This window comes from Scomber scombrus, chromosome 23, assembly GCF_963691925.1.
Source record: "Scomber scombrus chromosome 23, fScoSco1.1, whole genome shotgun sequence".
Lineage (NCBI taxonomy): Eukaryota > Metazoa > Chordata > Actinopteri > Scombriformes > Scombridae > Scomber > Scomber scombrus.
In genome coordinates, this window is record NC_084992.1 from 9,186,481 (window position 1) to 9,208,600 (window position 22,120).

Below are 22,120 nucleotides of genomic sequence, written 5' to 3' on the forward strand. Positions count from 1 at the left end.
TAAGATAAAAAAGAGAGTTTCAGTCAAAATGAAGGTTGGAAATAAAGCAGAGAAGGGAAAAAAGAAAGGAGGAAAGGAAGGAGCACCTTTCTCAGTTTGGAGTAGTCAATGAGGTCGGGTCTGTGTCTGTGGATGAGGGCGCACAGAGCCAGGCCGTCCTTCCAACTGAGCCGTGAGGAAGAAGAAGAGGAGGACAAGGAGACAAGACAAGAGAGATGGTGGAGAAAAAAAAGTAGGTGAAAAAGGGGAAAGGAGGGTAGGAAAAGAAAGAAGAGAGAGAGGTTGTTCAAATGTTAGGGAAAAAAAGCACAAAGACACCAACAGATTGAGAAAAAAGATAAAAAAATACATTGATCCATGGCTGCAGTTCCTTGTTGAAGCCACAGTTCGGCATCGTAGACCCACCTGATGTGGAAGTTCTGCACATTGACGTTCCTGTAGGGGGCAGTCTTCCTCTGGCACCACAGCAGCAGACCCTCCTTAGCAGAGGTCTCTGGAAAAGGTTAGAGAAGAGGAGGAGGAGGAGATGATGATGGGTGATAAAAATACATTTAATTCAAACATGCTTAAATGAAGAAAGGAAGCAGACTTTTTCTTTGAATAACTGCACAGGAAAGGAGAGTATTGGCGGGAGAAGCAGGATGAAAGAGGGATGAGGAATGGGAGATTGTGACAAGTTTGGCTAAAGGAGGAGGGAAGAAATTGGAGAATTGAACGGTGGAAAGTGGATATATCATGTTAAGAAGTCTTAAAAGAGATTAGGGAGGATGATTCTGAAATATTTGTCCGCTTACATTAAACAACCTTCATTTTTAGAGCCGAGCTGGAGCACCTGAGGGAGTTTTAAAATATATAGTTTCCTGCATCAGTGGAGGGAAGAGAAAGAGGCTGGCGGCAAAGTCAAGGTGATAGCAGAAGATATTGGAGAGCAGGAGCAATAAAAGGAGAGTTAAAGAGGATGAATGAGGAGGAAGGGCAGGGTGAACGAGGTCTGAGACTTTATTAAACAAGATTATGTTGCTTGAAAACATGAAGGCTGGAGAAAAATGGAGAGAAATTTGTTGGATGGAAGGAATCAAAGCTGAATGATTTACAGCCTGATCACACATGTGACTGATGAAAATAAGCGACCAGTGTGTGTGTGTGTGTGTGTGTGTAATCTGAATGTGTTTTTAAAGAGCTCGGGATGCTGTGATGTTTGTGCAGTTCGTCCCCCGGAGTGTGAAATCTACTCGTTCTTTTGTTTTTTTACACCACTTCATGACAGAAGAAGCATTCAGTGAGCACTTGTTTGTAAGTGGAAAAACATCAAGTGGGAAAAAACGGATTTGGTTGCGCTGGATTAGCGAGTGTGACTGTGATTGACACAAAAAGAGACAAACTCAAAACTGGGTCTGTGTGTTTTTTTGCTCATGTGACAGACACAGTGAGTACTACAGCAGTCAGCTGATACTCATCTGTCCTTTAAATAAGCTAGAGCCAGGAGGCTGTTAGCTTAGCTTAGCATAAAGACTGAGTATGAACAGTATGTAAGGATTAATCTGTACCAAAAAAAAGTCAGTACACTGTCGCTCCCAATGCAGGTATAATTTAATAGGATATGAAGAGTCTTAGTCTAACTCTTGAGATCCTATTAAAGTATACCTGCATTAGTGTGCTGACTTCTTTCTGCCTTTACTGATTTTGTTTTTATTGCTCCAGCTCTGTTTGTTTTTTTAATTCCAGATTTGCGCGTCTACCACACAACTTTTTCATTTAATCTGTACAAAAACAGAAGTATAAATATGACAAGCTGCAGTTTTTAGGTGGGTTGAGTGCTGGACCAAACTCACCAAACAATGTTTTAATGGTGATTTAATTTACTTTATGCAAGTGTGTTAAACTGTGTGATTTTGGGCTTTTGCTCAAATATATGAATATTATTGCTCTAAGCTTATTGCTATACAGCTTATGTTCATTCAGTGTCATATGTATGTTTAGCATCATTTTTGAGGGATGACTCAAGGGAGTACAAAAATCTCACTGTTAACAAAATATTAAATGTCAGAGTGGAGAGAGTCCCTTGCTTGTCCCCTCCCCCCCCCTAAAAACACAAAAGGTCAACCTGTCACAAACACACACCTTCAACAGAGATGTCCTGGATGGCGAAACGCAGGATGATGGTCCAGATCATACCAAGGGTCATCTTCACGTTACCGTCGACAATTTCTGGAAAACCACAGAACAGAGAAACACACACACACACACATTATCAATCACAGCAGTGGACACAAATATAAAGACAAAGCGTCGGCCCTCTCTACAAGTTCAAAAAGCTCTGTGTTTGCTGACTGAAACACGTTTAATTGGGCAACGTTTGAAGCCTTTGCTGTAGAAACAAATTGGATTTTTTTTTTTGAAGAGCTGTGATGTGAATGTTGCACCAACAAGCTCTCAGCGTGTTTTTAAGTGTCAGTCTGAAGCTGTCTTTACACCTGCTGAGTATTTAGTCAGTTTAACCTCACAGAGTCAAACTGATTTTTTTTTTTTTTAAAGGCTCATGGGCAAAATCTAAGCAGGAAAATGTGATTTTTATGTCCATGTGGAACATTTTCTCTACTTAAAATTCACCCCGATGAATAATTATTGTTGTTTTTCTCTTCAGTTCTTCAGTTAAGTACCCAATTACATCTTCAGTACATCCAATTTGCTGCCATTTCCCTGCAGTTCCAGTAGATTTTATTCACTAATATGTTTAAAGTGATATTGCTATTTTATTAAAGATACATTTACCCAACACGTAATTAAAAAAAGTTATGTTTCTAACACAAAAAATTACACACAAACAACTAAATTTCATGTTTCTTTTATACTCCTACTTTATTCATGATAGTTTTAAACAAATAGACACTAAAGTTGAATCAGTGAGTGTTAAGATGCTGCAAATTCCTTACTTTCCTGTCACTACACACTCATCTGAATTCTCCTGACGTTTCCAACCATCTGGCGCTCAAAATAGGTACAAGAAATGCAAATGCTGTGTGACCTTGGTATATTAATTAAAAGAAGAGGGGGGAAAACAGGAAGCGCATGGAGGGGGAAAATGATGTGAGGCAGTCGTTAAGTCGAGGCGGGAAAATCTCACCCTCAGCACCGATAGACACCAGCTTGACCCCCTTGCTGCAGATGAAGTCCAAGGCTTTGTTCACGTTGGCGATCTTGTGGAAACGCATCTTGCCTTTGTCAGGTTTGGGCAGCCTCTCGCCTGTCAGACAGAGAAACGCGTTTATTTATTCATTTCATTTGAGTTTGCCCTTCATTATTTAAGCTGACAGGAAGAAAAATAAACAGCTTTTCATAAAACAACGTCAATATTTTATGGTTTCTCTCACTTTAAGATTATAAACTGAATATATTTGGGTTATGGATTATTTGTCAGGACAAAACAAGACATTTAAGGTTGTATCTTGTGCTTTGGGAAACATTTTTCACTATATTCTGACATTTTATAGACCAAACAACTAAATGATCAAGTGTCAACTATCCATGATGAAAATAACTGTTAAAACGACCTAATTCATATTGTGGGTGACGTAATATCACTTTGTGTTGCCTGGTTTCATTCAACAACTCAATTAAAGTGAGATTTTAATCACCTAAGTGGTTACTAGTGGTGTCACTGTATCTGAAACGATGCTAGTGAATAAAATGTGATCCTTACTGAGAGGAATTATTGCTAAATGACAACAGATGAAAGCAGGACATCAGGGATAAATAAAACAGACATCCTCCTGTCTCAGCAAAGTTATTTAACATCTGAAATGATATTAAAGGATATCAACTGATCAAAATGTGTCTCTTCGCTACAAAAGACATGACAAAAAGGAGAAATAGCAATAAAAAAATGGGTAAGAAACTACTCTTTTCCTGTTAAGAGTCACACTGTATATATTATAACACAAAAGCAATGACTCAGTAAGCAGTGTGTGTGCATGTGTGTGTGCGTGTGCGTGCGTGTGTGCATTGATGAGATTCACCTGATATGACCTCCAGCAGCAGCATAAGTTTGAGGCCATTTCTGAAATCCTCTTCAATGTTCTCAATCTGTGTCCCGGCCTTCCTCAAGTGGGAGTTACACCAAGCTGTGAAGGTCTGAGAGAGAAAAAGAGAGAAAAATATTCAACTATCTGAGTGTACCACACAGACATTTACACACACTGACAGCATCGAACAACATCTTCACCTGCCGCACACACACACCTTGAAAAAAAAGTTATGTACCAAGCATCCTACTCATACACATACAGCTTGTTTCTCATCTGAGATCAGGGTCAAAACTGCTTAGCGAGGCCTGAACTGTCCACTTTAATTTGCAGCCTTGTTATGAGTGTGGCTGCTGACGGTGAGAGCGCACTCATACACACACACACTGACATTTATGTGGGTTTGACAGCCACTGTTGACTCAACAGATCTGAGTTTAAACAGGCCACTGGTTTCAGGTCGTCAGTTTTTTGTCCTTTTTTTGGTATAATGCATGTTTACTTAAAGGAGGAGTTCAACATTTTAAGAGATTCACTTTCTTGCTGAAAGTAAATATGATGCTACAGCAAGCGGTTTCTTAGCTTAGCTTAGCATAAAGACTGGAAACAAAGGGAAGCAGCTAGCCTGACTCTTTCTAAAAGGTCAAATCTGACTACAAGCACCTCTAAACCTCAATAATTAACACATAATATCTTGTTTATTTAATACGTACAAAAAAAGTGTAAAAACTGGATCATGTGCTGTACAATAGCATGGCTGTGCACTGTGTCTTCATCATTTTAATCATATTAATAGCTGATTCATAGTTTAACACATTTATCAAGATCAACATTTTCCATTTCTAGCTTTTCACAGTTCAGATTTTGTGTTTTTTTCCTCTGTTTTATATCATTGAAAGCTGAACTTCTTCCAAGGTTTCAGACTATTGATGTCATGTCACCATGGGCTCAGAGACATTGACATTTTTCACTATTTCCAAACATTTTAAAGACCATTTTGCAGCTCTAGTAACTGTCTGACGTCCATTAAGTAATCCCATTAGTGTTATACCTCTAAATCAGGAAGTCACCTGCTATAAAGTCTCTTCTTCGGTCCTGATCCAGGGTTTTATCAAACTATTTTTTTGGACGAGTAGATGCTGCGTCTCTCAAAAGCCAGACCAGACATCTCATTTTTAGAAACACTAACTGTTCATTAGGCGGACGGCGCTGTGCGTAATGGCCAAAAATGCAGACGGTGATGTAAATGGCTCTCAGCCGCTGAGTGCTTGCTTTTTGGTCTGCCTGGAAAATTGCCTAATGGCGTCAGTCATGCACGTCGGGGACAATTCAATTGGTTCCATCAGGCCGTTCAATCAATCACTGGATGGTATTTTGAGAGGCTTTCATGGTGTTTTGCTTCAAATGTGAATATGGGATGTGTTTGTTTGAATTTGAGTGTGAGTGTGTGTGTGTGTGTGTGTGTGTGTGTGTGTGTGTGTGTGTGTGTGTGTGTGTGTGTGTGTGTGTGTGTGTGTGTGTGTGTGTGTGTGTGTGTGTGTGTGTGTGTGTGTGTGTGTGTACGTGTGTGTTTTTTGCTACTGAAGAGCCAAAAACTTTGCCAGGGTTTTTGAGGATGTGTGTGGAGGCGTAGAAGCAGAATAAGTACACGAGCTGAATAACTAACTGCAGATGATGGTGTGGGTGGAGTGAAGAGAGACGTATGAATTAGCAATGAAACAGGGTTTGTGCTCACTAGGTGAAAGAAAGAAATTATCCATCACAGTAGAGAACATTAAACTATGTCCAGAAATCAAAATGTATCTCTGTGTCCAGTATGTGCGTTTATATAATGTGTGTGTGTGTGTGTGTGTGCCATCTGTGTGTCATCTGCACTCATGTGTGACGGCGGAGCTACGCGACCGGACAGAGACGCAAAGCAGCAGAAACAGAAAGAGACAGGAGCTCGGAGAAAAAGAGGAGGAGGAGGACAGAAATGTTCAGGGACTGAGAGAGACAAGATGAAGGAGGAGAGATTATGCAGAGAGAGACTAATAAAAGAATTGTTTACGACATTTTTTAAGCAAAGATTTCCCCAAATGTGAGGATTTGCTGCTCTTCTTTATCTTAAGTGACACTAAAGTGAATATTTTTAGACAATAAGTTTATGTCAACACATTTTTTGGATCAAATTAATCAATGAATTAAAAAAAACTCACTGTAAATAATGAACATGGTGATTAGTCCGACTTGATTTAGAGAGATAAAGAATAAGTCCTCCTGTACTAGCGACTTAATAAAAGATAAGAAAGCTATACCAAAAGGCAATAAACTATATATTAAGTTGTATTTCATATTGTTGGCACATAAACTTGTTCAGCATTTTAACAATTTCTTGGCTTGGATGTATGTTTTAAATGCTTTATTCCAATTTGCACATCTAACTTTAAAAGGTTTTTATTTAGTTAAGGTTAGGTTAAAAAAAGACATTCAACTTTTATAAAGACAAGATGAAGACAAAGCATTCCTCTGTCTATTCAGAGAGAGAAAACATATTAATTTATATTTAGTAGAGAGCAGCAAAGAAACACTGTGATGTAACCAGAGTGAAATTAGTCAGAGGAGCCACAGGTGCTCTTTATATGATGTAATCTTGACTCATCCTCTTCATAACATTTACAGAGAAACTGTCAGAGGTGGAAATTAACTAAATAAGTACATTTACTGCAGTGCTGAACTTTTTTTTTAACTGTTTTGAGTTACTTGAATATGTTTTATGATACTTTATAATTTTATACTCTGCTACAATTGAAGCTATAGTTATTAGTTTGAACATTTTAAACACAAAACATTAAAGCAGCACTGAGTTTGCAGATGTTTCTGAATGCAGCACCGTTATTTGTAATGAGGAACTATTTTTATGCTTTAGTGTTGCAACTTTTTCCACCATTAACTACCAGAAACATCCTGACTTCATGTTTGTTTTTGCAGATCTTTTGGAAATGTACTCAACATTTGACATTTAACACAACGACAGAAGAATAACTCACTTCTCTTCAAACTGAATTTTTTTTTAAACAAGAGAGAAAGTCTTGTAGAAGGAGATAGGCTGAGAGGTGGAGAAGTTAGCGGAGTGACAGGAATGCCGGGGCCCGGCTGTAATTTGATGTAAGGGTCTGGAGAGGAGAAGAGGCCGCCTGTCCAACCAGCCGGGGTCCCAGCAGGTGCTGCTCTCCTCTGCCATGCATGACCAAATTTAGACAGGCTCCTAATCCAGCACACACAGGCCAGCAGGCCAAGCAGGAGAGAGGAGACGAAAAGGTGTGTGTGTGGAGGAAGGAGGGAGGTGGAGGAGTAGGGAGGGGTGGGGGCTAAATTAGGTAGAAGAAGAGGAGGAGGAGAAAAAGACTAAAAAGTGGAGGGAGGGTGGAGGAAGGCAAGGAGGAGGAGGCGGCGACGGAGAGGCTAAATCGGGTTGCTATGGGACACCACCGGACAGCTGAGAAGGCAGGATTCCTGAGGTGAACTGTAAGAGTCCAAGACGGAGAAAGAGAGAGAGAGAGAAAGAGAGAGAGAGAGAGAGAGAGAGAGAGAGAGAGAGAGAGAGACGCTGAGGGAGGAAGGAAGGAATGGATCGAAGAATATGACAAGGTATAAAATAATAAACTTGAGAAAGTGCGAGGAAGACGAGACAGCAGTGGCGACATCAAAGCAGAGCAGCGAGCTGTTAGAAACTTAACTGCCTTTAATTGAAATCAAGGATTCACTTAACCTAATAAAAGCCGCAGATACAAACATAATCCAAAATTCATTAAATCCAAAAGAGCTTAACGAGGCACTTTAGGATTTAAAAAAAACTATTAACTGCCATACCTGTGATAGCTAAAGCTGCATCTGTAATGCTCTATTATCTCATCCCCCTGGGTTTGTTTTAATGCCTGTGGTGGTCTACAGAGTCCCTCGGCATGAAGTCCCCCCCCCCCCCCCCGTCTGTCTGTCCACACCTGTCGGTCTGGCCTGGCTCAGCTCAGCCTTCTTTATTTTTTTACAGGTCCTCCTTGTAAAATGAGGTCACGGCAGCCAAGCTGAATGCCTGTCATAACTGCACCTCCCCCTCCTCTTCTTCCTCCTCTTCAAGGGGAGTCAGGGCTGCTGACCCTCAATACAGCTGACACGCACATACACACACACACACACACACACACACACATCATTTTTCCCATTTGATCAGGCTCAGAGCAGCTAGACTGTACATTAAAGAGCTGACGCAACCGGTGCCGCCAACGCCGGCCTCGGAGGGGAAGCCGAGAGTCAGATCCATTTTCTGAAACGACCTGTTCAATATCTGCACTCCATATTTGATCTCAGCTAAGCTCCGCCGCAGTTAGTTAGAGTAGAAATCAATATCTTTAAAAAAGGTGGGAGAGTAATGTCACGCAACAATGGTTTATTTTCAAATGTCGCCCTGTGATCTGATTTTCGGGGACTTTAAAAAAAAAAAAAATGTAATGCTTTGTCACAACTGCAGTGATTTATAAATATAACAGATCCAGATGTGGAGTTTTATAACATCAGTTTATGGAGGAAATCACGCCTTAAAGTCATGTTGTTTGGTCATGCTCAGGTGGTTTTGCAGGAACAATAAATAAATAACTATATTGTTAAATTCCCGCTCTGTATTTAATCATAATTTAGTAATTTTGAGAGTCTCCCTCTACAAATGACAGATGAAACAGATATGACTTATTTACAGAGAAATATACGCAATAACTACTTTAGAGATTAAATACTAAGAAAGTTGGCAAAAAACTATGACCACGATATTCAACGACCACGATCAGTCAAAATCTAACTGGACAAATTAAATGTAAATGAAAGTGGCTACAAGAATAATCTATTGTTTGATGGATTAGATGAATTATGTCAAGCAAATTATGGATATGTCTAAAAATAAAACAGTGTTCCATTTTATTGTGTTATCCGTGTATAAATTATTAATAACTGGAAACTGAGACAAAAAGTTATTGTTTGATAATTAGGAATTGTGAATTATTTGATGATTTGGACACTAACTAGTAGTCAAAATAGTATTTAATAAGTGTTCTGTTCTCCTTTAAGATAATATTAACATCTTTACCTTTTGGGGGGTGAAAATATTCCCAAATTGGTATCATTTGGTAACATAGAATCGTGATTTATTTGATGATTTTAACAGCCCAGTTGAGTAAAAGTTATATTTCTAATGAATATTTAATAATGAAGTCATGGCTGAATGTCTGCTGTCTCTGTACATGTTGTGTTTACCTGTGACATCCAGCAGCTCTCACCACAGTGCGTGTGTGTGTGCGTGTGTGTGGGGGGGCACAAAATGTCCTCCTGCCGCTGGCCATCGCTCCTGTCTCTCTGTTATGTTACAAATATGTGCCTCTCGCCCTCTATGGTGCCGGTCCAACACATCACACACACACACACACACACACACACACACATACACAGTGATCACACACACTCCAGCAAGGTGCTCTTTACACTCCAGCAGCTCCAGTTTGTCCGTCTCGGGCTATTCTGTGACACAGAAATATAAAAACATCCGACCTCGACGCTTCTGCTAATGAGACACGTAATTACATAAACCTGCGGGCTGCTCCTCATTTACACCTCACCTCTGCTGAGCGCCGCCTCGCTGGTGTCCAGTCTTTTGTGCAGATTTAATTATAAAAGTATACAGTAGCTGATTTCACTAATTAGCACCTTCAATCAGAGATGGCTGATCTAATTATGGAAATATGCTGCTGGAGTGTTTGAAATTAAAACTTACAGGAAACACTGCAGTACTTATCTCTCTCTGTGTGTGTTTAGCTTTATGGCACAAACTCTGGTTTCAGTCTAAATGTGATGCAGGAAGCAATCAGAAAGCTTTTAAAAAGGGGGACCAGAAATTCATCTTAAAAATAAATCTATTATAATTAATTTTATGAGGCAGAAGCATCTTACAGAATCACGTTGTGTACCCCGTGATGGATTATGACAGCACACTTTTATTGCAGCTTTGAACATTAAGCTCATAACCTCATTCTTTCAAGTCCAGTTAGTTTAAATAAAAGTCCTGATGCACAGAAAGGTAAACCACAACACGCTCTCTTCTTTCCTCTTTCTGTTTGAGCTTCACTCTCCTCATTTTTTAAAATAAAGTTTAACAATCTAAACGCAGGTCGTGTTCATGCATATATTCAGTATATGTGCTCCGTCTTTATATAAACAGGTATTTATGTTGCTCTGCTGCTGTAAAAATAGTCCAGCCTGCAAGGTTGACATGGTTGACTGGTTCACACCTGTCTGCTACGGCTACCTTTGTCACACACCTGTTCAAGCAGTCGTGTCATGTCCTGGTCTCACACACACACACACACACACACAAACACACAAACAGGCACGCTGCCTAAACAAATCACTGCCCGCTCACATGCAGAGCGCACAATAATAGCTGCACATAAAAACCTGCAGTGTTTATAAGGTCACTATGTTTGAGATGCACATGAGTTCACACACAAATACACACACAGTACTTTTAAATATAGCCAGTTTAAAGATAGATATAATTTATTTAATACTAATCATTTTAATTTAGTCTAATAATGATAGATTCAATCCCATTTACACTGAAGATCTGAATGTGTAGCTGGGTTCAGAAATATTAGCGGTTATATCTTTATTATAGTTAAAGGCTTAAAGCTTAATAACAGCGGTATGATTTGAATGATTTTGGATCGTCGCCTCCGCTTCGCTGCACCTGTCTGACAGTAACAAGTGTTCAGCACCTCGAATACGATGTGCACCTTTAGTCCACAATGAGAAACCTGCAGCGGCTCGTGTCAACAACAAACCACACAGGCCAGCACTGACACTAAACACGTTTAAGAGTTCAAGCTCCTCTGTGCTGTTAGAAATGACCGTTACAGTCATTAAACAGTCAAATATTAATGATGAATTTAATTAAAAAACTAATCAAATGAGATATATCTTTAAAAATGAATAATTGTCTCACTAAAATAAGTCAAAGTAGGTTTTACTCGACTCTTTTTTAAACTATTAGACTGATTATTTTGTCTTATTTAGTAAAGTTTGAATAGATTTGATGAGACTGTGAATCTGTATTTAAAATAAGCGATATACAAATATACGTATGATGATGATTATAATAAATAAATAACTCAGACCACCTGTTGTAGCTATATTGAAAGAGACGTTTCGAGTATTTTTCCCCCCTCTCGCTCTTTTAGTATCATTTACATGCTCGGCTGACACATCGTTTCCCATCATGGCTGACCGCTGAGAGAGTCCCAGCAGGACGCCGCTGACTGGCAGAGAAAGATAATATAACATGCTCTGTTTTATCTGTCAGCAGATATCAGAGTAAAAAGGGAAAAAAAAGAGTTTGATTTGTCCATCTGTCGAGCCTGATGGAGCGAAACTGCTCCACTGCTGAGCTCTTCACTTCAAATGTGAGCTTCACATCATATTTAAAAAGGAGAAAAAAAGAAAAATTGATTCATCTGAGGCCTCCATGAAAGGAAGGTGTCAGCGATATAACGCCACATAAGAGAGAAACACTTTGTGAAAGTGACAGCGCTTACATAAGAGCTCCACAGTAACAAGTGTGGCAGATTCGAGCAGCCGCCTTTAAGCCGCTTCAGGACAAACAACACCTACAAACACCTCTGTTAACGCTTCTCTTCTCAAAGTCTCGAAGCAAAGTGTCAGTAAAACAATCTTCACTTTTGGAAACGAGAAAAGTTTGATGTGTATGTGAGATTTTGAGATTTTTATGTTGTCTGAACTACAATGACAAGTTTGGTATTCACTTAAAATGGTGAAATCTATAAGAATAAAACACAGTATAACACCTATAACACTTACAAAATGAAAATACAGTATACATAAAAAGGCACAACTGAGTAGTATCTAATATTTGTTAATACTAGTGTTCATATAATACTTGAGTTTTGGTACTAATGCTTACATTCAGAAGTATAAACATGATTTTCTATAAAATTATTTTAAAAAAATCTCAAATCCATGTGTTAAATGTTGTCTGAACATAGTCTAAATTTGGCTTTTTCAGTATTTAAATGAGGCACCATCTGATTTAAGAAGTAAGAAACACAACTGAGTAGTGCTAGTGTTCATATAATGCCTGAGTTTCGGTACTAATACTTGCTTGTAAACCTTACTTTTAGATATATAGACATGATTTTCTATAAAATTGATTATTTAAAGAAGTGTCAAATGTGTAAAATGTCTATTTTAGTATTTAAATTCTGATTAAAGAACAAATAAAGTTGATTACTTGATAAGACTTTTAATGCTGGGTTTCAGTACAGGACAGTTTTTGATCCTCTTTGGTACCAAAACTGTGTCTCTGTGTCGCTCGTAGATTGTTGGGTTTGTTTTTCGGACTCGTTTTTATCTCTGACATCACTTTCTCGCGTCGGTTATAAACAACAATTGGCGTTGAATTCCTCCACCGAGTTTTAACAGCCGATAAAGTGACAGGACCGCGGTGGAGAGGAGAGAGAGAGAGAGAGAGAGAGAGAGAGAGAGAGAGAGAGAGAGAGAGAGAGAGAGAGAGAGAGAGAGAGAAAGAGAGAGAGAGAGAGAGAGAGAGAGAGGGGAGAGTTACAACACACGACAGGTGTAGCCGACATTTAGGAGCCGACCCCCCTTCCCCCTCCTCATTTCCCCCTCCCCACTAACTCCTTCTCTTCTTCCCCTTCCTCCCCTTGTGAGCTTTAAATATCCCCCCTCCTCTCTCACAGAGACCTGAAGCCCTGAACTTGGGTGCAACAGGGACGATGACATGAGAGCCCAATGATTGAACCCCCCCACCTACCTCCCCCCTCTCCTCTCACTCAACCCCAACTCACACCTCTGACAGTCCAACCTGAACTCTTCTGCCCCACCGACGTTACCTCTAATACCCCCACCACGCTGACGCAGCTATTAAAACACACAGATGTTGATGACTTTTATTGTTATTATAGATCAAATAACTACACTAAATAACATAATTACACTAAATTAATGCTCACAGCTGCAAAACGTACAAATAAAGATGTGGTTAAGTTAATTTTGGGAGTCAATTTGGGTCTATGAGAGGCTACAAGATGAGTTTAAAGATCAGAAAGAGGAAAAAAGTTTATATTTCTGCTACACAAAGTTGTAATTCTCTCTGACTCATCTCTTATCTTTGCATATGAATTTTAAACAATGGATAATTTAATGTCTTTGCTCTTCTAAAAACAATTCAAACACTAAATATATATCACTTATTGGTTGGGGTATCTGCAATCGTGCGATATATCGGCCTAAACTAGAAGGTTTGACACGGGGTCGTATTCCTTTGCTTTAAAAGGTCGCCGCACAAAAAGGTTACGAGCTGCTGACACCTGCTGAAAATAAATAAAAACTGAAACACAGAGGTGAGGTAGTGTTTAAAAAAAAAGTGTCTGTTTCAAATGTAGAAAAAGAAATATAATACATACAACTAAATGAATGCTCACAGCTGCAAAACTTAGAAAAAGATGTGGTTAAGTTAATGTAAGGAATCAACTTAGGTCTGTGAGAGACTGCAAGGTGACTTTAAAGATTGGATAGAGGAAAAAATATATATTTCTGCTACACAAAGTTATGTTATGATTACTCGTAGTGTTAAAAAGTGTCTGTTTCAAATGTAAAAAGATAAATGTAATACTGAGTGAAGTCATTATTCGCTCACACAATGTCATATAATGGCACAGACCTGCTGCATTCAATGTCTGACGTGTGTAATCTTATAAAAAAGAAGCATGAAATTGAGTTTAATGGAAATAAAAGTGAGCAATTAAACTTCATCTTTAAAAAATATATATAACAGCAAGGTCACTGTGCTTTCAACTCAGTTACTACATATAGTATATATAAAACAATCGAGCCTCTGTCACTGAAAAGAAGTCAAAAGCTCAGTTTTAAAGTGACATTTTTTCAGTGTGTTGAACTGTAAGTGAATCAAGTCTCCATCATCAACGTATTTATCCCTCTCTTCCTCCTCTCCTCTATGAAGGATTAACAGGATAATATCCCAGAGACCTTGCTGACAACAGGGCCACCGCCGGACTCCTGTGGCGAGGCCCGAGTCCAAACTGGCGGATTTATGTCTGTGTTTAGAGGATAAAAGGCCTAAGGACGCCTCTTGTAGTCTACAGAGAGTGTGTGTGTGTGTGTGTGTGTGTGTGTGTGTGTGTGTGTGTGTGTGTGTGTGTGTGTGTGTGTGTGTGTGTGTGTGTGTGTGTGTTTCAGCTCTCTGTGCCAGATGCCAACGAGATACACTGTGGGCACGAGGGATTTTTAGCTGGTGAGTGAACAGGTGGAGCAGGTGATGAAAGACAAAGTCCTCCGCCCGCAAACACAGTGAGAACAAAGCTAATGAATGAAAGATTTAATGGAGGGAAGTACAAATAGAGCGTAAAAAATTAGGCTCCCTTCCCTTCTTTAAATTTTTTTATATGAGAAATCCCATGAAGTGTCTGTTCACAAAGAAGAAGGGTCACCGCGCTCAGAGTTATATTAAACAAATCAACTAGAGCGACATGGAAACACAGACGCTGGCTGACAATCCTGCAGCACATCATCTACAAGCAAAGATTTATCTTGTGTTCTCCGAGCCGCCCCCGAGGGAGCGTACGGCTAACCTGGTTCAGTCAATCACCTGTTTTGACATGAGCCATCTGTCTGTGTTGTCATATTAATTGCTTCGGCTCAGCGTGTGTGTGGGGGGGAAACATTGTGTCCTGCTCCTTCTCCATTATGCTGCCTTACATTATGTTCCACTGCCAGATGCATGCCAGATATGGACGCCAAAATCATCAACGTGCCTCTCGATCAGGGTGTCTATGTGTGTGTGTGTTCACGTGTGCAGGTGTTCACGTTTCAGAAGTACCACGGAGGCGATAATGAACAGGAAGGACGGGGCAGTAAATGCTTTGGTGATTATTTAGAGAAATCAGCAGCCCGGTTTTGTCTACCATAATAAATGGTGTCATTTTTCCTTTATATGATGCCATTACAGTTCGCCGAGGATGTTGTGAGGCCTAATTTGGGAACATTTATCTGATATGTCGATGGATTAGAGAGACTGCAGTTGCACATATGATCATAATCACCATCAAAGTATTGGACAAATTCAAATTGTACTGCTGGATGGGGGGCAAGATTGTCTGAACCTAATTTCATGACGATCCATCCAATAGTTGTGGAGAAGTCTCACTCCATAAATGTCGACCTCATGGAGGAGCGAGACTAATAACGATGCAACATGAATTTCCTGACAAAACGCCATGATAATGGATTGCCCTGGTAGCCATATATATACACAACGTTGGTTCGAATCCAGTAAAGGGACCTTTGTTGTATGTTGTACCCACTTCTCTCTCCCCTTATTTCCTGTCAGCCTCTCTGCCACTAACTTACTAATAAAAGGTAAATAATAATAGTTATTAATGTAAAATATTTCAATCAGCACCAAAGTGGTGGACCAACCAACTTCCCTACAGGTCATCCATACAGCCACACTCCTAACATGGCTAAAAATGTTATTTTAGAATTTCACACTGCAGTACATGACCCTGTCTGTTGTGCTAAAACTATAAAAAGTTGAAAGGAAAGTAATCTTCCAGGAGAAATAAGCTATGGCTTTTGATAAAAAAAAATACTTGTCTTCCATATTAATAGATATCTGCTATATGTATTAACTTTTTATGCCTTTCACTTGTCAGAGAGGTTGAATCTAATAAGCCTGATTTTCTGCTTACGCTGCACACAGAGCATCCTCATCTTTCTTTCCATTTACAGCCTCCGCTGTCTTGTTACACAACTCAGAAAATGACTAAATGACTGACTGAGTGACTGAGTGAGCGTGTGATCGATGGCCAAGAATAAAGGTGATTGTACAGGTTCGTGGCTGCCAGCAGCAGCCGACTCTTTGGTTGTTTAATGAGCTCAGAGTGACAACTAGAGAGAGAGAGGGAGGGAGAGAGAGGGGGGGGAGAGAGAGAGAGAGAGAGAGAGAGAGAGAGAGAGAGAGAGAGAGAGAGAGAGGGAGAGAGGGATTGGTGTAAGTGGTTGTGGAGGATTTATGACAGTGCGGCTGGCCTCAGGAGGAGGACAGGTTGGGGAGGAGGAGGAGGAGGAGGGCTGTGTCTAATTTCAGCAGGCGAGTTCTTTCTCTGAAATAAGAGGCAAAACTGTGCAGGCAGATCTCGGGTCAGCTAATTCCATCTTAACAGGAACCTCGAACATGACGACATGTGAAACTGATCTGTAGTAACATGCGAGCCGGCTACATTTCTCAGCATTCATTTAACCAAAAAAAACATGTTCGCTGTCAACCTCATGATTCTACTTTTACCTCCATTACAGAACCACAAACCACTAAAACAATATTTAATGCTCAGAGTCAGATGATATCACAACTCTGATTATATTTAGTAATTTGTGACTTCATGTGACCGGTGGCTGTGTGCCTCGTCATTCAGGAAGTCCTTAGTTTAGCGTCCTGCTGAGATCAGCTGGCACCGAGCCTTTAACACCTAAAGCTGATGCAGCAGCTAATAAACATCTTTCAACTCGGCTTCAAACAGCTCCGACTGTAACAATGGCGGCCGTCGTGGCAGAAAGTCAAAGATTACAGCATCGGGCTAACATTTCGATGCTTTAACTAGAGCTAGCGTGGCTCTCTGGCAGCGTGCTTTTTACGGCTGCAGCTTTTTAGGCTGTTATAAAGCACATAATGATATCTTCATGACCTCAGTCCTATTATAAGGGACCCATCATCTCAGCAGACGTCCAACTGGTGATGACTGTAACTTCTGCTACCAGCTGCCTATAAATACCCACCGCAGGCAACCAAGCTTCAGCTGCAACATTATAAGCTTCTTTTTTTCCATTTTATTTTATTTTATATATATATATATATATATATATATAAAGCAAGGTTCAGCATTCAGTCAGGTCTCATTAACACAGAAGACTGACACCATTAGGACCTGAGGTGACATTTTGGAGGCGTTCGAGCTGTGTAAGCCGCTGTCTGTCATTCATCACTGAGGTCACCGATTTGGCAGCTCATGGCTCTCTGCTTCCTCATAAACACGAGTCTCCATTTTCAACGCCCGAGCACCGAGCCTGGAGAACATTTTTTAAAAGTAACACGGCTACGTAAATTCAAAACATACTTGTGTGATGATGACACTGAATGCTTAGAATTTTTTTGTTTTTTTAAGTTTCTTTGTGTGCATTAAAAAAAAGCAAAACGCCGCCGTTAAACGGTGCAATTCTCTCGGACTAATCCGAGCTTTAATGCTATCTAGAGACCCGCAGGAGCACTCTGATCAGATCAAGATGGCGGGTCTTGCAGCCCATTAATCATCATTTCTACTTTCACCCGCTGGATTCTGACACGGCGGCTGTATCGAGTGTCTGCCTTCATCATTACGACACTCTGCCAGAGCACTTTTACACCTTCAACCGTTTTACAGTCTTCATCAGATTCTCACAATTCATCAGAAACACTTTCATGCTAATACAGTTGATCAAGAATATGTCACACACACACACACACATGCACGCACGCACACGCACACACACACACACACACACACACTCCTCAGCCCTTCCTGCGGCCTCTCAGGACTCCTGCGCTAAAAGCAGTTTATAGAAGCCTCCCTACATGGACACAGCTTCTGGAATAGCAACTGCTATTTGATCTGACTGCGAGCTCTCTCACCTCTCCGCTTACGTTTAACCCTCGTACACACACACACACACATACACTCTCCACATGTAGCGCACAACACAGATACACACTGTACTTATTAATCCTATTATTCAGACATCATTTACCTGGAGTGAACTTTTAAAAGTGTGGCGAAGTTTTATAGCAGTTTTAATACTGCTTTGCTCTTTTATTTGATTCTTGCACAGTAGATATTGAGCCAAATTATAAGAGAAATCGTTGCTTACGACTCGCCTCTTTGCATCGGCTTTTAATGTAGTTGATCTTGACACCCTGACTTTTATTGTGTAATTATATTTAGCTTTTATCTATTGTGTTTTTATAGTTACTCATAATTGTTCTTTTATTTTATCTTGTGTTTTAAGCTTGTAACATCACTTTGGTTGACAGGTTGTTTTACATGTGCTATATATAAATAAACTTTGACTTGTCTTGAGAACATTTTAACTAATAATTGTAATAAATACTATCTTATATATAGTGTAAAACAGACGTGGTGTAGACACCTTTTAAAAATGTCTTCATCAAATAGAAAGTCTTAAATAATTTCCACCTCCCTGCGCAGGCTGTATAATTTAATTTAGTTTATTAATGTTACAAAGTACTAATCAGAAAATCACTTGCATGGTGGTCTCGAGCAGAATGGTCCAGACTAGTAAAAGGGAAATCTACTGTTCCTGAATGTTCCTGCACTGGGATCATATGATCCTAACGGAGTAAATCATGGGAGAGAATATAAGTGGCACCCCCCTTTTCCCATCTTGGGATTGGGTACTGTAGTGTGTAGGCAGTGTAAGCACAGATCAGTGAAGCGGGAATACATTAAAAATTAGTTCCTGTAATTCTGTCAGTAATGGTCCTGAGAGGAGGGAAATAAGAGTAAAAAATGATCAGTCATTAGTCAGTGTCATTATTTCAGCCCCTACAAAGAGAGCAGAGACCTGAAAACATCCCGTCACAGATGAGCGAGAGCAGCTTCTGACCTAAAGTATAACATAAGAGTAGTTCAAATTGTTAATTCGTTATGATGGTAATGTGATTTTTTGTATTTTCAGTTACACAATTAATCAGTTTGATTGAGCTTGATGTGTAGTTCAGACACATTTTTAAAAGCCGAGGCCTTTAGGAGGATAAAAAAGGGGTTCTAGCTTATTAAGGCTCATTTGTTTTATAGATATTCTTCCAGCCAACTGCAGCAGTGCCACCAATATTATGGATAAATACATTACTGGGCTTTAAGGCACTCTCTCTACCTGTTTCAACAACGTTTCTCACGGTCTTAGAAAGTCTTTAGACTACTGCTACACGTCATTATCATCAGACTTTAGTGTAAATCGCTGCCTCGTTATTACCTGAGGACAGAAAGCACTTCATAGTATTGTCTTGCTGAGCATCATCAGGTAGAAGGAGGTGAGATCAATGCCTGCGTCTGGCTGCCGGCTGACTTGTTAAAAGTGCAGAATGAGATTAGATGAGAATTAGATTCGATTACGTGTCACCCCCCCAAAAGATATCTCCTCGCCCGCTCACACACACACACACGGAGGGACGTTACATTAGGTTGAGTGGATAAATATCACGTTACTGAAAATGACTTGATATCGCTTAAATGTGACGATGACGACTCTTTTTGGCCACTTCATTTATTTTACACCCTGCGGAGTAGAAATAAAAAACAGGATGGAGATTTTTACTGCAGATTTCATCTCGTTTGTGCTTCCTTACAAGGTTCATTATGAGGTCTGAATGTCTTATACTTTAAGACACGATATATGACAATTATACAGTTTAATTGACTGCGTTTTCAGTTTAGTAAGTAATTTCTTTTAATCAAACAGTAAAAGACAAAAATGGTGATAGGATTGATGAGACGTTTAACCTTTTTAATGTCATTTTGAATATTATCACAATATTAATTTGAGTCTTATCTTCCACCTCAGCTCACAAAGTTAAGTTTAAAACCAATGACGTATGAAAAAGTGCCTAATTTCTTCTATGTATGTATAACAAGCATTCATCGTATGGCTAATAGGTAAGCTGAGCCATTAGAGCGGTTGATAACCCTGTGTAATGAGTATTTATAGGTCATTGCTAGCATAAGCTTCGCTGGGCAGCCAGTCATTCACTTAGTCAGTTAGCAGCTGAACTCTTAAACTATGTGAAACTGAAGTCGACTTTGGTCACAGTGGTAAACTTTACTGTATTATGATTTTTCTATTATTTCAACACACAAATAAAGGAAATCACTAAATTATGGGAGTAGTTTCCTGAAGCGCTAACAATGCAGCTTTAAATCCATCATGACAACAATAAAACTCCTTTTTTTTAAGTCAAAGCCACACGTTCACTGCTATCGATCCTGCTTGTAATGATCTCTGCTGTTTGTAGATCTCTCTCTCTCTCTCTCTCTCTTTTTCTTTCCAAGCTGTCAGCCCAACATCGATAAAGCTTTGAGAACTCATGGAAACATCAACTTCTGTCCTCGGCTGGTCTGTTCTCGCCTCGTCTCCTCTCTTCAGTTGGCCTTGAATAATAAGTGGGGCAAAGCAAACCCCACTTGCTTCTATATTTCAAAGAGTACAGCTGCTTTGTATCTTTTTCCAGCTCCTATTAAATAAAACCCCTGTTCCCAAACCCGAGCCATGAATCATTTAGCTAGCAATCTCTCCCTCGGAGCTGCTGCCTCGTGATAAATATAAACCTGTGTCAAGATGTACAATTCAGACGTATGTGCGCAGACACACACTATTTCTAATGTCCAGTATCAGATTCAGCATCACTGTGTGTTGACAAACACTTTACTACTGACTCAAAGGAGGGTGGTGGACATGTGCGGCTTTATTCCACTGAAATTTTTAAGGATAGAAGAGAGAACAGGTGGCGCGAGGGTTCCCTTTCGTGTTCGTTACATGGCAAAAATGATGCAGCGGCTATATTTATGGGCTGATATCAGCTCCTTAAGCTTAGTTTTTACATGCCGAGGAGAGCAACGGAGTACGATGACCTACTCCCCTGGGAGGAGGAGAGGTGTGGAAGAAAAGAGAGAAGGGGGGATGCTTGTGTGGGTTTTGGTGGCTTGTTATATTGTCTTACAGTGAAATGATTGACAGGTGCATGAGATGGAGAGAAAAAAAGAAGCAACTCTAGCTGACAAGAAAACAGGAGAAAAAGGTGCAAAAGATGGAGGTAAGTGAATGGAGATAAGACAGAGAGAGACAGAAAGAGAAAGAGTGTAATGAAGAGAAGAGAAGGGAAGGAAGAGAGGGAGGGAGGGAAGTTGGAGCCTTGCAAGTTGAAAAGTATTTATAGGAAGATGTTTATTTGTAGGTCTGTGAAACTAACCCGGGGTGTATATCTACCAGCCTTGCCATCTCTCTCCCTCTCTCTCTCTCTCCCTCTCTCTCTCTCTCTCTCTCTCTCTCGCTATCTCGTTCTCCGTGCTACCATCTGTTGAGGCGTCTCAGCCTGTCACACTGGGAGCGAGTCAGCGGTGGCGGCAGTGGCGGAGGACATTTTGCATTGAAAGAAACAATTCTGCAGATTCACCGCAGCTGGTGCCATCCGAACACGCTGCCCTATGCTGTAACGCTCCACAATACTGCAGATTAGGTGACATTAGATTAGATTAAATTAGATTAGATTAGACTAGATTAGATAAGATTTAAATTATCCCTGTGGGGAAAATTGGCTTGTGACATGAGCACAAAATAGGATACAGCTAAGACAAATGAGATAAACTTATGTACATCCATTAATATATCCGCATACTTTTGGCATCACTTGATATTATCTTAATATAATAATAATAATAATAATAATATCAGTCTGATTATTTTTACTGCTGACATTTGACCAATGGTGTGCCATTTCCTGACAAGAAGTGTGAAAGCGATGATAAATGAGCAACACTGCTGAGAATAAGACTATTTTTAAACCCGGAAAGAAGTGAATCGGTTAACCTTTTAGTTCTTAACTTGGACAAAGACGCTACAGTGGAAAAAGAACATATTGGTATCAGAATCACTCAACAAGTACCTAAGCATTTACCCATCCTTACAATCACAGAGAAAATGACATCAGACATAAAGAAAACAACACTTAAGCTGTATGAAGTGTAAATTAAGTGCTACTGAACACTTTTTCTCAAAATGTTAAGTACACATCTTCACAGTTGCTCTGAATTTATTTCAACATCTACTTCATAGTAATTAAGACTTTTAACCTGTCTCCCAAGTTAAGACTCTTTTGTTAAAAGAAAGGGACACAGATGACAGCCAGACATGACTGTAATC

The 22,120-nt window shown here is 39.8% G+C and overlaps 1 protein-coding gene across 1 annotated transcript in view; it reads right to left on the minus strand.

The window, feature by feature from the left end:
* actn3b (actinin alpha 3b) overlaps nucleotides 1-22,120 on the minus strand; it is a 33,822-nt gene that overhangs the window by 9,758 nt on the left and 1,944 nt on the right. The window contains exons 2-6 of the mRNA XM_062444552.1: nucleotides 4,017-4,131; nucleotides 3,125-3,244; nucleotides 2,122-2,208; nucleotides 406-493; nucleotides 87-165 (exon numbers count right to left, since the gene is read on the minus strand). Coding sequence (XP_062300536.1) covers nucleotides 87-165; nucleotides 406-493; nucleotides 2,122-2,208; nucleotides 3,125-3,244; nucleotides 4,017-4,131 — 489 coding nt within the window. The remainder of the gene's footprint in view (nucleotides 1-86; nucleotides 166-405; nucleotides 494-2,121; nucleotides 2,209-3,124; nucleotides 3,245-4,016; nucleotides 4,132-22,120) is intronic.